Source organism: Chelmon rostratus, chromosome 12, assembly GCF_017976325.1.
Source record: "Chelmon rostratus isolate fCheRos1 chromosome 12, fCheRos1.pri, whole genome shotgun sequence".
Classification (NCBI taxonomy): Eukaryota; Metazoa; Chordata; class Actinopteri; order Chaetodontiformes; family Chaetodontidae; genus Chelmon; species Chelmon rostratus.
In genome coordinates, this window is record NC_055669.1 from 12454477 (window position 1) to 12469830 (window position 15354).

General features: G+C 43.4%; 1 protein-coding gene across 25 annotated transcripts in view; it reads right to left on the minus strand.

Moving 5' to 3' along the window:
- Window positions 1-15354, minus strand: part of mbnl1 (muscleblind-like splicing regulator 1) — a 52448-nt gene that overhangs the window by 3596 nt on the left and 33498 nt on the right. For 5 of the 25 annotated variants that reach the window (XM_041949187.1, XM_041949186.1, XM_041949210.1 and 2 more), the window contains 9 exons: window positions 7943-8158; window positions 7522-7743; window positions 5736-5975; window positions 4629-4682; window positions 3273-3426; window positions 2328-2363; window positions 1474-1565; window positions 820-864; window positions 111-182 (listed from right to left, as the gene is read on the minus strand). In XM_041949187.1, the coding sequence (XP_041805121.1) occupies window positions 126-182; window positions 820-864; window positions 1474-1565; window positions 2328-2363; window positions 3273-3426; window positions 4629-4682; window positions 5736-5975; window positions 7522-7743; window positions 7943-8158 (1116 nt within the window). In that variant the 3' untranslated portion in view covers window positions 111-125. The remainder of the gene's footprint in view (window positions 1-110; window positions 183-819; window positions 865-1473; window positions 1566-2327; window positions 2364-3272; window positions 3427-4628; window positions 4683-5735; window positions 5976-7521; window positions 7744-7942; window positions 8159-15354) is intronic. The other 20 variants (XM_041949190.1, XM_041949192.1, XM_041949195.1 and 17 more) reach the window with 20 other exon arrangements.

The following is a 15354-nucleotide window of genomic DNA, read 5'->3' on the forward strand; positions in this document are numbered from 1 at the left end:
TCTGTGTGCACACGAAAACAAATCTTAAACCAGAGCAGAAATGATTCCACACAAACTAAACCAACTTTGTTATGAATAGAGAGAATGTGAGGATTCAAATAGGAACTCACTGTTCTTGAGAGGAACTACATTTGAGTCAAGTACTTGTGACTACTCAGATGATCTGCAGATATTATTGGAATCTGGGGGTAGAAAACAGACAGAGATCAAATGAAGCATCCCAACGCAAAAGCACTCAAAGCGGACGCTGGCCGACAACACAGATCAAAACGTTTTAAACACATCCTTTCACATTAAGATGAGTTCATTACTGGAAAAGGACGGAGATGCCAAGATAGAAAAAGCAATTTGGCTACAGTCGTGGCAGAATTCATTCAGACGTGACATGTCAATAACAATTAACAGACACTTCTGGACAGCAGGGAGGGAAAGAGGAGGATTGAGGGGAAGGGATAGATGAGGGGCGCAAAGGGAAACTGTCAGTGAGGTGGCTCCCCCATGCAAATCTAAGTCCTCCATGTTGTTGACCTGCACACATCAGAAAACTGGTCCTGGATCAAGACTAGTAACATGATGCTTCATCCTACTCTTTCGTGAGACCTTTCACCGGTGCAGACTGGTTTTAGAACTCTTTAATATGACTTTAATAATGAATATGTCTTTTAAACACGAGGAACATGGTAAAGCTTTGCTTTATGTGCTTGAAGCAGCAGCGAAAAAAAAGAAAAAAAGCAAAGCACTTAGGGGCACAGATAGCGACTGTTGCACAAGCTGTGCGAATTGCTCTAAAAACTGTAAAAAAAACTACCTCATACATACCAATTGCATGTATTCGTTGGTAGTCAACTTTGATAAGGAAGAGTCCTCAAAATGGAAAAGGACAAAAATCCAGGTTACAATGAGGACAAACATTATATACAATACAGTATGTTTTCTCAGAAAGACAGTCTAAGGAATGTGTGGATGTTGTCGTTGTAGTTAAAATGGAAATAAATGTCATAAAAATGTCACAGTATGATATGTGTACACATGTTGGACTCTAGTGTAGGCCAACAAGAGGGAGTACCGCCTTTTACCCAACCCACCCCTCGCTGTAAGAACACAAGCATCCCCAGATCGTCCAGGTGCATTGAAAGACAGGATGAGAGGGGAGGGAGAGAGAGAGAGACAGAGAGAGAGCAGAGAGAGAGAGGAAGAGAGAGAGAGGTAGAGAGGGAAAGAGAGAGAGACAGAGACAGAGAGGCGGAGAGAGAGATAAGAGGTATATAGAGAGAGACAGATAGAGAAGGGGAGAGAGAGACAGAGACAGAGAGAGAGAGAGAGAGGAAGAGAGAGAGAGAGAGAGAGAGATAAGAGGTATAAAGAGAGCGAGAGACTGACAGACAGACAGAGAGAGAGAGAGACAGAGAGAAAGAGAGAGAGAGACAGAGAGAGAGACAGAGAGAGAGAGAGAGAGGCGGTGGAGGTGCAAACCTGATTGGTGGAGGCAGTTGCGAAGGGAACGCTTGTGGCAGATGTGGTGGCTGCAGACACAGTGGCTGGAGTACCACCGTGCATCATGGGAACTTTTTTGGAGGGAAAATCATGTAAGCAAAAATACACAGAGGAGCAGTGTAGCCACACACACACACACCAGGCAAATGAGGGCAGGAGGAGAGAGGGGGAGTCAGAGAGGGATTCGATTTAACTGCTTCCCTTTCTTCCCTCTGCCGACACTGATAAGAGGTCTTGTGATTCGAGAGCTCGATGTGACACAGCGTGGCTGTACCAGCGGCAGCGACTTACTTCCACATTTCTCTGTATTGTTAGCAAAAGAATGATGAACATTGCACTTTCTTGGTAAACACTAGACGAGAGCTGACTTTCAAAATGTTCTTAAAGGCAGAGGAGATAAGGGGGAAGGTTATAATTGAACTCCCTCGGTTTTTAAAAATGTTTTTAAAAGGGTTTCAACAGGTTAGATCAGCCAAAAGCCAAGTTTAGAATGAGCATGAGAACGAGAGTGGTCAGGCAATATACAGTAGGTATACACAGAGACATGACAAAATAAAGGTCAGTTAAATTGATATATTATAAACAGCTGTCATACATATAATGTCACAATATTCGTCTTTCCTTATGTGGACTTTTGCTTATGCTCCAAATATAATAAGTATCTTCACGCAACCAAAACAATGACTCTCAGGTCACCAAAATCCCACATAAAAACATCACAAAGTCAGCATAAATGCAAAACAGTAAAATTTCACCAGGCGGCTCGATTTTGATGACGTGTGAGTCACAGACATGAGGTTACAGATAACTGGAGAAGGAAAGCTGGAACCTACCAACGCTGGCTGCGGGTGTCATGCACAATATTGAGCCTGCCCATCATGCAGTGCAACAGGAAGTGGATTGGATAGGGAAGAGAAATCAAAACAGCCCATCACAAGGTTCGTTAGAGTGAGGGGAGAGATAAGGTGGGAAAAAAAAGGTTAATATCTCTTGGACACAGTCATCAGTGATTGGAAAAAGGCGAAGTGGTGAACTCATCAAAAGGAAGTCTGTTAATCAAATGAGAGTGTGAATCTAAACTTTTGTCTGAAGTGCAATTCACATGAATGTGTAATACAACAGGAGCGATAGTGCGGCTATGCTTGGAGCTATCAAGTATTAAACATGGTATACACACTCTAGACAGAAGTAGATAGTGAACAGAAGCCAGACTCTGCAGTCGGCCGTTTGCTGCCAAACGGAGGCGTAAGACACCATTAACCAACCCACCCAGCCCCGTTCATCCCAGCCCCAGCCAAAAGCCCCAGCAATGGTATGTCATCAACATATGAGTGATCACACCATGGAGTCTTTACTCTAACAAACTGGGAAACAAGCTCTGTTCTTTCTCTTACAAACATCCATGCTGGTAGGAGTTACATTAAGGCAATTAGTAGGCAGAAAGACATTCTAACCCATTCTTAACACCTAGTGGCCATGCAGTGCCATACAAAGCTTTGCACACATTTGTTGAAGCATTCTTAGCTTTTCAGCTGCACTTTGAGATATAAATGATTAACTCTCACTGGCCCAGTATGAATCAATGAGAGCTTTTAGGTTAAATTTTTTGCGTAAGTTCCCTATAACTAACGAAAGTTGCTAAATAGTCCACAACCAAATTGCTCTGCACTGCAATCTACCACGTTGCCCAACCCCAGCCAAGCAGGAGCCGGGTTAGACTGATCCAGGCATCCTCTGGGTGGTCAGAGCACTAGTGGTGGTTGCTTTGGGAGCCATACCTGATGGGAGGAAAGCAGCCTGCTGCTGAAACTGCATGCTGGCCAGGGCCTGTTGGTACTGGAGCATGCCGGTGTTAAACATGGCAGAGGCCCCGTTGGCCTTCTCCAGGGCTGCCCGCTTGGGCAGGGGAGCCATGACACTAGGGGCGATGCCCTGCCCAGCCAGACGGAGGGAGGTCAGTGAGAAAGAAGGTAAAAAAAAAGAAAAAAAAAAGAAAAAAGCAGAGATAGAAAGAGAGAGAGGTGCGTGGAAAAGAGACAGAGGGTGTGTTGGAAAGAGGCAAAAAACAGGAAAGAAAACAAAAAAAGGTACATACGTTAGAGGACATCATATAAACAACATCACAACATCCTTGTGTGTACAACAACAACAATAATATCATCATATCATCAGTAGCAAGCAAGCAGCAGTCTGACACAAGTACTACACAAGCAGGAGCATGGTGCCTACTGGAGCTACTGGCTGACAAGCATTCATATATTCATTGTTTTATCAGGAAGCTTACATGGTTTATTAACTGTGTAGACCTAGGGCTGACTAAATGCAACATAAGCAAGCATTAACTATTAAAATAATAAGGCTGCTAACAAGAGGTGGAACAGGTAGGAAGCACAGAGAAAGGGAGGCTGCACTGCTAGCTCCATGATAAACTGTGTGTAAGCAATGTTTAAGTGATGGTTCACTCTCAGACGAGTGTCAAGAATGGTCTCAGGCCAAGGGACACGAGTCAGATAATAAGTATTTTTCCAATGTCTATATTTGAATGTGGGATTTTTGTCTTGGCGTGGAGGCCACTCCTGAGGTCTGAATATCTGTGACAAGATTTGATGATGGAGTGAACTATCATTTGAACTGTAATCATCTGTTATGGTGGGATCACTCCTGTATGGTTTTTAAAGACTTGTTCCTCTTAGCCCCACCCTTATCCATCTGACATGCACTAGTAACACAGACATGCACACATTTGATTGAGCTGCTCCACAACACTGACCACTGACTTGGACGTAAGACTGAAGCCATGCCACCATTATAGAAGCTCTACTTCCCTAGCCCTCACTGACTTTTGTTAAACAGGCTACAGGTGATCAATTGATTGTGGCTCCTTCTCACAAATTCCACATCTGAATTCGTGTTTTGGGGTGATTTCTACATGATGGGAGTTATTTGATGTTGGATGCAGCCTAAACCGAGGAAGCCACAATCATTTTATCACAGGCAATAATGACAGATCAACAGGAGGAAAAAACAGACATTGCACTGAGACAACGACAACAAAAACAGCTAGGTATCTTTGGTTAAAACACTGCTCTACAACAAAGCCACATGCCAAGCTAAAAGGTGAAAGGTCATAGTACCAGGTCAAAGGTTGCGTCGAGGGGTCGCTTCAGTGATTTGACAGCCGACTGAGTCTTAATTAGCAGGCAGCGAGCACATGATGGCAATGGGCCAATGGGGTTCAAGCGCATTAACATAAACCAGCAAGCAGAGGTGCATCATGGGGGCAGCAGTGCAGTTTGGGTATAGGTGAGAAAAAACAAAAACAAATAAAAAAACAAATCATTGGAATGCAATATACAAGGGGATAACAGGACTAAGGCATGCACAGTGTGGACACTAGCTCTACTGCTCAACAGTTAAATGATCATCATAATCAATGATAACTACTGGTCTACATTAGTTATTGTCACACAACGATGGATGAATATAGCGATGAGAATATTATTCAATCATTACTTTACAGTGGGTCTCGGTAATCGAATCAGACAGAAAATGACATGGAAGCACAATTCACAGGTTTCTGTTTGACTGTGCACATCATAGTCAGTGTCACATTACAATGAGTCACCCCATAGCTCTCGCTACGTCACTAAGAGCATGTAGAAAACACTGTGATCAACAGACAAGTGTGGCTGTACTATTATGCGCTGGTGCCATTACTGTGAGACGGGACTGAAAGCACAATGAATCCTTTTTTAATCATGTCAAGAGGAAGAGAAGTAATAGATAGGAAGCACAGAAACAATGGTGTCACAAATAAGCCATCAAAGAGGGAGAGACAGAGAGAGAGACAGAGAGAGACAGACATAGGAACTGACTCTCTGCTTGTGGTCTGGGATGAGATGAACAAGGAACGAGACAATCTTTTTTTTTTTCAGATTAGGAAGAAAAAAGCTAAAGCACAGAATAGTGCACCACCAGCTGATCCTTCTTCATATCATCCCATTCACAGCAGATTTTACCCAAACCAACTTGCACACTTTTAAAATACACAATGCTTAATAATACATAGCACCAACCAGGAAGGTGAGACACTTTCAAACATGAATGTGAGTATGAGCCACGGAACATACTGTATTTCCTACTTGGTGACTGGATTTATAGCAGATGGCTTCCTCAAAATTGCTCCTTAGCCTGTCATGTGGGTGTGAATGAGTGTGACCGGGCTTGTACAGACTGCTCACCATGGCCGCGGCGGCTGTGGCCTGGTTCACCTGGTGCTGGGCAGCCTTGATCTTGGCCTGCAGATGGGCCGGCGGGTGGAAGTACTTGCACTTTTCCCGGGAGCACCGGCCCTTGATGTAGTCCATGCACACGGTGACGGTGTTGTCGTTGGTGTCGATCATGGTGCTGTCGGCGGGGTGGGCGAAGCGGCAGTCGTTCTCCCCCCGGGAGCAGTTGCCCCTCTGATATTCCCGGCACACCTGGAAAGAACATGAGAGGAAGAGAATTAATGAGAAGTAGATCCACGTGGAGCATTTCCTGCTTTGTGGATTTGTGTCTTTATGGAGAATACATCATGTATGACTCATCAAGCTTTTATTTTGTCATTATAAGAGGTGTACAGTTACAATCACCCACTAACCTTAAAAATTCATGAGACCTGCAGGCCAATAAACACATTAAAATGCTTTGCAAGGTCATATTCTTCTTGTTATGTGAAACATTTTCGAGCTTCCTGTTTGACTGGAACTGTCAGACATGGAGTCCTGAATATTGCTCTGAGCTTGCTATGCTGACGCTTTTGCACTTTAACACAATAAACCTTTAATCTTAGGGTACAATTTTTCTTGAGCTTGAGTGAGTCATTTTTAAATGTCTGCCCATCAGACACCAGAGGGCAGCATCTTCTTTTACTTTAGAGGTATCATGAACGCACGAGTATTACCCACTCTGCTTTTCAGCTCTGAGTGTGTCAGCAGTCTGTGGCTGAGCTTATATAAATGTATGCTCCATAAACAGTTGCTTTTTAATTCTCCTGACATGATTTAAAAGAGGAAACTCATTCTACAACAGGAAAATACCACAAAACTGCTTTTTTGAGGAAGTGCCTTGCATTTCTGGATCTATTGTGTGGTTTTGTGATTTTTTTATTTATTTGATTTTTTTGCGACCAAACACGAAAAGATGTTATGAGGAAAAGCGACATTGAGAAATTTCAGATAGTCCCAGTGTAGCAACATCAAAGTCTGATTTTAGTGGAGGTCTCTCAGAATCAATAGCACAGGCTTCTTTCGTAGAGGAGGAGGAGGATATAATGTGTCTGCTGACAGTAGCCTCCATAGACCAGAATGCAATGCTGCCAAAACAAATGTTACACTGAGTTCTTTTTTTTTTTTTTACTTGGAAGAACGCGTTCCTTTGCTGTTGTAATACTATCGCTGGCTCTACTGAAATAGTTACTGCTCTTTCTACTCAAATAAATATTCAGCAAGTTTTGGCTCATCTCTGGTGCTTGTCTAATGCGTTTTGTGGAGCATACCGTATGAAAGCACAAAGTGTGCTGGAATTAGACAAGGCAGACTGAGTGAGAGTGGGTTCATGAAAAAAGTAAACAACTCTTAATTACAAAGCAACTCTTGGAATGTAGTCGACATTATAAGCTGATGAAATATTATGAGTTTATGAACCTCTGATGGTTTTATTTTAAATTTTGTTTTAATTAGCTTCTATTTTGCATAATGGTACCTGCTATTAATATTATAATTCAGTTTCAGGAACAGTACAAGTCCAATAAAGAGTGCCGTTATTTGTGTGCCTGCTTGTTAACAACACTTGTCTTGTTTACAGGCTCATTATCATCCTGGGCGGCTCCATTCCTACTAAGAAAGAGACACATCATGAAGTACAGTTTAGAGTTTTCCTGGAACTCTCTGGGAGGAGTGGGTTGGTTCGTCGCAACCTGATACATTATCGCCCCAAAACAAAATATTGAGAAGACAAGGTTCTGTTCATCAGTCTGTGTTTTACCTCAAGTCTGTCTGTTCTCAGCAGTTTCTGGGCTGCAGCAGCGGCAGCGTTGGGGACTTGGCTGACGGTGGGACTGGAGGCCATGAGGACAGGGGTGCTGGGCAGGATCTCTGGGGGCATCAGGCCCGGTGACACAGGGCTCAGGTAGGGATTAAAGGCCGCGGCTGCAGCTGCTGCTGCGCTGGCGTTGGTGGCCAGGCCTGGCGTCACCGAGAACATGGGCTGGACGAGAGCAAAATAAAAGTAGAGGGATGAAATGACTGTACAAATATATACAGATGCTGACGTGTTGCAGCGTCTGCGAGCTTTTCGTCTGGGAAAAGAGAGGGACTGATGGAAAGACAGGTCAAAAGGCTGAAAGAGCCACGCAGACAGTGAAGGAGCTGTATATGTGTGAGCTTTTACGTGTATGTGGTCTCACCGTGGGCAGTAGCTGTGGTGTGTTCATACGTGTGTGTCCTCTCACCATAGGTGGTAGCTGCGTGCCAGGCATCATGGCGTTGGCGAGCTGCATCTGCTGGGCCAGCATGGCCATGTTCTTTTGCTGGATCAGGTTGTTCCTGCCATTGATCTCAAGCTGGGTCTTTAGGTGAGGAGGGGGGTGCAGGTACTTGCAGTTCTCCCTGGAACAGCGGCCCTGAAGGAGGTACGCAGAGGTGACAAAATGGAACAAGAGAGTCAGAACAACACATATACTGTAGGTTAGGCTGCATCACACTGGAAATGTGGTGTCTGTACAACACTTTGGTCCGGACTTTGGTCAGCATGTTATTTTATTGCATGTAATAATTGTAATTGTGAGCATGTTAGCATGCTGACATTAGCATTGAGCTCAAATCATCGTTGTGCTTAAGCACAGCCTCACAGAGCCAAAAGCATTTCTGTAGACTCTTGCAATTAACAAGGCTTTGATTTTCTTGTTCTCCATCAGTCCACGTGCAGACTAATTAGATACTATAATATACAGAGCATTAATAAATCAAAGGCTCCCATGAGAATGTAGCCAAAAACAAACATTATGACATCAAAAATGGTTTAACTGTTGGAATGAATGGATGTGTGTTCTTGAAGAGGGGGATTATACACCCAGTGAAATCAGGCTACCTTGTTTATAGCTAACCCAATGTCACTGACACTCAAACTCACATTAGGTCTGGGCTGAGTCTAACACTAATTGTTAACAACTTGTTATTTCTGTCAGTCCCACCAGGGACATGTTGACATGTGTGTGTGTGTGTGTGTGTGTGTGTGTGTGTGTGTGTCTGTGTGTGTGTCTGTGTGTGTGTGTCTGTGTGTGTGTGCTAGCTAGCCCCAGGAGATCATGAGGTCCAGCTTAGCTACATGTCCAACTAACGCTATAAATACTTTCCACTCATATGATCCGTATATATTGTATCAGCAGTCATCCGGAGGTCACACTTCAAAGCCTTTGAATCATTATCTAAGACAGGGATCCCTTTTTGCTGCCTGCTCTGAGTATCCAATTATACGTTCAGTCTGGAGAAGAGGAGGAAGAAGTCTGACACACACGCACATTCCCATGCAAGCAAGAATGCATACACATTAATGCGCGCACGTCGGGGTCAGGTTCGTATAACAGGTGGCAGATACGCCAACGCACGTATGACAAACATGTCCACAGTTTAGGAAAGACGTGTATTTACTTTCAGCCCTGTGGCACAGCTGAGCTGACAGTGGCAGCTTGCGCTTTCCCTCGCTGACAGAGCTTTCCCCATGTGATTCATCTCTATACCCCGTCGTGACTTCATTCCCCTTTCCCATCTCCTTCACTTTCACTGACACTGGAGCAGCAGACAGGTGTGAGGGAAAAGGGGGGGGGGGTCTCCTTTTAAATGGCAAGGGGGCCTCTTTAAGATATTTTGTTTTATCCACTTGTCTGAAGTTGCTATCTCAAGTTCTCGTTAGATCTCCTTTTAAAATGATTTCAGATTGTGTTGCACAAGGCAGGGGCCTACAGAATGCATGGAGCTGGGTTTGCAGCCGTGGTTCAGACGGGAGCACAAGGACGAAGAGTTTGTCAGTTTGACTTCAAATCTAGTTAAAAGGGAAATTCAGGGGGTTGTTAGTTGATTGCAGGGAAATTCACCACAAGCATACAGTCACTTTCCAGGCTGAGGTGAAGTGTGCACATCAGCTGAGCTGGAATTCAGAAGAATTCTGACACTGACAACACTGAGGTGTGTGTGTGTGTGTGTGTGTGTGTGTGTGTGTGTGTGTGTGTGTATGTGTGTGTGAGTGATGAGGGGAGCTGAAAGCAGGTTCTAACAGCATTCATCCAAAGAGTGACAATGGCATGCAGCAAGGGCAGGGTGAGAGTGTGTGGAAAGATAGTGTGTGTCTGTGTTGCGTGAGTTTGTGTGTGTGTGTGTGTGCAGTGGGGGTTGCAAAGGCTCATGTTGCAATCGCCCCATATGACCCTGCCTGTCGACCCCTGGATTCACAACTGCAGCAGTGCATACTGTACGTTGGTGGGTGTTAAGGTGGGAAGCCAATGTTTGAGAAGGTGGCTTTGACTTAAGCTGACTATATTTGCCGTTCTGCCGAATCATGCAAAGAAAAAAAAGCCATCAACCAACACCGGCAGCCATTTTGAATAAAAGATCAGGTCCCAGGAGAGGAAACGGCAGGCTGCACGGGTGGAAGAGAGAGAGAGAGTCGAAGTGGCTCTACGGCTGCGTCAGGGAAATTTTAGAACTTGCAGAAGAAATGATTAGTGTGGGTCATCACAGGCAGGGAGGAGGGAGAGAAATGGAGAGGCAGACAGAGAGGAGGAAGACTTCATCTCTCTCACATCGTGCTTGTGGCTGTTTTTGTGACATTAGCAGCCTTGAGGAGCAGCTCGAGACGGTGTCCACAGCAACAGAGCAGCCAGACACTCCTGCTCTAACAACACAGTGATTCCTGGAATCTTCTCCATCGCTGGCAGATACAGGAACCCAGCAAAGGAAATACGACAGATACAACCGACCCTGAAGCCACAGCTATTCCAAGAGTGGAGGGCATCCAATTACTGCCCCCCTCTGTCCTGTGCCCTGGCCTTTTTGTGTGTGTGTGTGTGTGTGTGTGTGTGTATCTGTGCTGCTAATACAGCAATCATGAAAAAGCTGATCTCACTGCTGATGAATGAGAAAGATATCATCTCTAACATTTCTTGTCACTGACTGGCTCTTTTGTCTCAATTTAGGGATTCAAAACTGGAGCAGTGAATTAGATCATCTCATCATACCGACACAATGCAAAGGTAATTATGCAAATAAAAATTGGACGTGCTGTGGAAATCCATAGAAGGCTTCAAATCACATTTTTCACGCCGCAGTGAGAGAATACCTGATGAGAATGTGACCAGTGAATTCTGACCATACTATGTTATCAAAAGGACAAAAATGAAAAATATATCATATTAAATTCTAATATTTCGAAGAAATTGCTTGTTGAGACTTAAAAATTGCTGCTAATGTGTATAAATCGAAAGATGATTGACAAAGTAAATGATAACCGGTTTATACTATAAGATCTCTGAATTAATAAATAATTATCCAATTGTTTCAGATATCGTTTTGTCAAATATTTTATTTTAGCATTTGTTTTTCTCATCATTACTTTAGAGAAGAGAACCGTGGATGATGACTTAATATAATGACTAATATTACTACAATAGTAAAATACAATTTTTCGTAATAAATAGCTTAGTAAAAGTAATAATATATATGTGTGTGTGTGTATGTATATATATATTTTTTAAGACCTGTAATGATGAAGCTAAATTATTTCCAGGCTCAGTTTCTTTTAGAATACATTAACATATTATGTTGCTATATTGCCAGCTCTACAGTAAAGTGTGCCTTCTTGTCAGTTCAGTCCGGACCCTGTTTTGCATTAATAGTGGGAGTCTGTGTTTCTCCTGGTGAGATCAGACTTGCCACACTCCAGGCCAAACAGGGAACAATAATCTCACTGGCTACCGTGCAGCCTGATTGATGATAGGCTGTGATAACATGTCCCACCCTGATCGCTCTCTCTTCTAATTCCCCTTCTCTCACCCGTAGACACACGCCCTGTTTTTGGGATTGTGTGGGATTTAAACAAACAATGAAGCGATGTGTAAAGAATGCTGGGTGGGGCTGCATCTCGTCCTTTTGAGGAGAAGTGATGAAGCACACAAGCAAGACGTGTTAATGCGCATGTGTGTGCGAGAAAGGGTGAAACAGTGAGAAGGTGAAGAAAATATGGCTTCTACACAAGGGCTAGAGTAAAATACATCCAATAAACCAGCGGTTCCCAAACGCTTTGACTCTGCGACCCCTCAATACTGTGGGTTCATAAAGCACTGAATGCTTTAGGGCCAAAATACATCTCTGATCTGCTGCTACGTTATGAACCGTGCAGACCCCTCAGGTCGTCTGGGACAGGCCTGCTTACTGTCCACAGGGACAAAGCAAAACATGGAGAAGCAGCGATCAGCTTTTATGCACCATAGATCTGGAACAACCTACCAGAAAAGCCCTATTCAAACGTGTCTTTTTGTGACATCTTGTGTTTCTTTTGCGTCTTGCCTTAATGTTTGCTCTTATGCAAAGCACTTCAAATTGCTTTGTTGTTGAAAGGTGCTATGCAAATAAACCTGCCTTGCCTTAGCCTATAATATGTGTCAACAAGTTGTGACCAGTTCAACCAAAGGCTGATCCCTCATCTCAGATTGTTTATTTGAATTTTTTCTAGAGGCCTGGAGAGGTAAAACTGTCTAGCAATTAAGTAAAAACACAAGAATAAAAAGTAAAACAAGTTTGTATGGCAGGAATATGTTATTTTGCTTTCCTGTCTCATTAAACGTCTTTTTCTTTTCATGACCCTTTCGGGAATCATTGCAACAAACCATCAGTCTCAAACTGCGGCAAAAACCTTGACAGACATCCTCAGGAATTAAAAACTTGGAATATCATTTTTGTTACATCAATGAACAGCTACTCTGTGTCTGTTTTATATTACTCATTTGAAGCATGCCTGAGAATATATATGTATCCTGTATGTTCTGGTGTTGATCATCTCTTGCAGTAAAATGCAGTTACAATGCATCCAGATCTATTTTCCTCCTTATCTTTGATGTTGTGGTGTGATGTTATGGTGTGAGACTCAGTTGCGTCGGGTTCTGGTGTGACGCTACGCTGTTCTCGGCTCTGCGTTCCAGTGACTTCTGTCTAAACATACACAGAGATGAAAGCCCTTTCTCCTCACACACACTGTGAATGAAGCTTTGTTTTGCTGGACAGCAGCGGAGACTCAAAGGGCCGGGCCCAGCGGTTGGTCTCTTTGTCTACTGTGCACTCAAATATGGCACAAAATCTAAAACATATCAACTTAGCCAGCACGCTGACTGTGTGCAGATCATCTTACATGGCATGTAAACTGGAATTTCCTGACATTCAGGGAGGTAGCATGCAAATTACTGCCAATGTAGCAGACCAAAAATGGAGAATATTCAGATGTGGTGTGTGGTCTTATGTTTCCAAAAAAAAAAAAAAAAACAGTAATTCACAATCAATAGTTCCCTTTTACAGTAAAGTACAATTGATTTTCTTTTTGTTTTTAGCCACTTAATTCAACATTAAATTGGCAGCAAAGGTTCTGAAGACATTAGAGATCCTTGCAGGGTTGTTTCTCGCTGTGGCTTGCATTTCTATATCAGACCATGAACACCAGCCAGGCGCCAGAATAAAATGTCGCCATTGCACATTTCTGCAAAGCAGGGACAAAATTTGAACATTTCATATGTATCATATCCAGGTTGAGACAACTGCTAAGAGGTCAGGACATTTTCCAGCTGTGCTTGTGGTGACCAAATTCTTTGTTTTAAGCCAAAACACGATCTTTTCCGAATCTTAACCAAGTGTTTTTTGTGCCTAGACCTAACCAGAGCTTATCCACAGCATTCTCACAACACAAAACTCAAATGTAAAGAAATGCAAAGTCTCAACACATCCATGGTTTGCACAAATGTACAACGCCAACATTTGTCTCGCACCCTTGTGATTATTTCTCCCTGCTGGGACTCAGTGTGCACGGTGATCCACGCTGCACAGCTTAGCGGTCAGGGAGCTGATGTGACCAGCGGAGCTTATGGAGATATGGAGGAGGGAGTGTGTGTTAATCTATGATAATAGTTACAATATGTCCCCTGTGACGCATTACCACCCTCACCAAACAACGACAAAGAGAACGGGATTACAGGCTGGAGTGGAGCTACAACACAGACCACACAGAGAGTGATAAGGTGAGCCAGATAAATAACGTTTGTGTGGATGGCAAATCTGAAAGGATTTTCAGAGCTTTAGGATATGATTTAAAAAAAAATATCGTGCAAACTGGAGATGACAGCAGTCAATGTTCAAACATAAACACACATGCATCAGACACAGTAGCAGCCATACAAACCTAACTATTTATACAGACACAAACAGACAGACAGACATGCGCGCACACACACACATGCACAGACACACACAGACACACACAGACACACACACACACACACACACACACAGCAATGAGTTATTCACACTTGAGAGGGTGTTGGTTCTCAGAAATGCCTCAGGTCAGATGTCACGTACACAGGAGCCCTGGATCCAAACTTAGACCTCTCTGTTTTTCCCTGACATGCCCTCCCTCCTCTCTCTTACTATCTCCTTCTATCTCTTTTCGCACAAACATGCTTTCATGTGACTTTATTTACGTCAGTTTTCCTCCATAGTCTCTGTTCGCTGCAGTGCCGCTTCTTCTCCTGCGAGGGCTAACATGGTTAGCTCTCTACTTTTCATTATCAGTAATAACAGAGCAATCGCGCAGGTATCGATTCGAGCAGCGGCTCTTTATGAAAGCCATCCAGTGCTCGCAGCGTGAGTGTGTGAGGCGCCCCGAGAACGCTCATTTAATCATCTCAGAGCTTCGCTTCCAAGTGGGAGAGAGGAAGAGGAGTCATTGCTCAAAAATCACAAGGTCCAGGCCGCAGCGAGGCGTCAGTAACGACGCTGTTGTTTCTGAAATGACTGAGGTGTGCTCTCCTCTCACTGTCTGTAGGCATCACAGTGGAGGCCTACAGACTCAACTTCAAAGATGAGTAATCTAGTGAAGCGATATGAAAGGTTCTTCTTAGAATAGATATTTCTAACTTAAAAGCAAACGCATCAATAGCAAATGTACTTTTATGATTGGTCACCATAGAGATGGATATATACTAATGGCGTGTTTATTAAAATAATTACAGACACATGCTTTAAGGTGAGGATTGACTACCACAACAGTCCAGGACAGCAGTGAAATCACAGACAAATAAGAAAAATATACTGCATGCTGTCTGCATCTATCAGTCTTTCCAACTCTTTAATGCAGGGTACATCTTTGTTTCTACCTCTTCGGAGTGGCAGCTTTGCGATGCATTTTAAAACTTCAAAAGCTGAAAAAAAAAGTTTAAAGATATGCCATTACTCCTTTTCTCTTTTATACACCGTGCTTTGATCCCAGCTGTCTGTTCTACCTTCCTAACCCTCACCGCTGCCACCGTTCTCTTCCTCCTCCGTTCTGTCACACCTGGATTGTAGAAACACGCAGAAAACGTCTCTTCCATCAGTGGGAGAGTCATCGATGCAGATGACTAATTTGGTTTGCACCAACAGATTTAAACTGCCATGTATTGTGCTAATCTGATCTCACAGACTGTAATCCTATCCACAACTCTAATCCCACTGTCAACTGGCCTAATCCTTTTTCTGCGTGCGATTATCTCCTTCAGACTTGGCACTAGCACAAGCAGGATGCTTT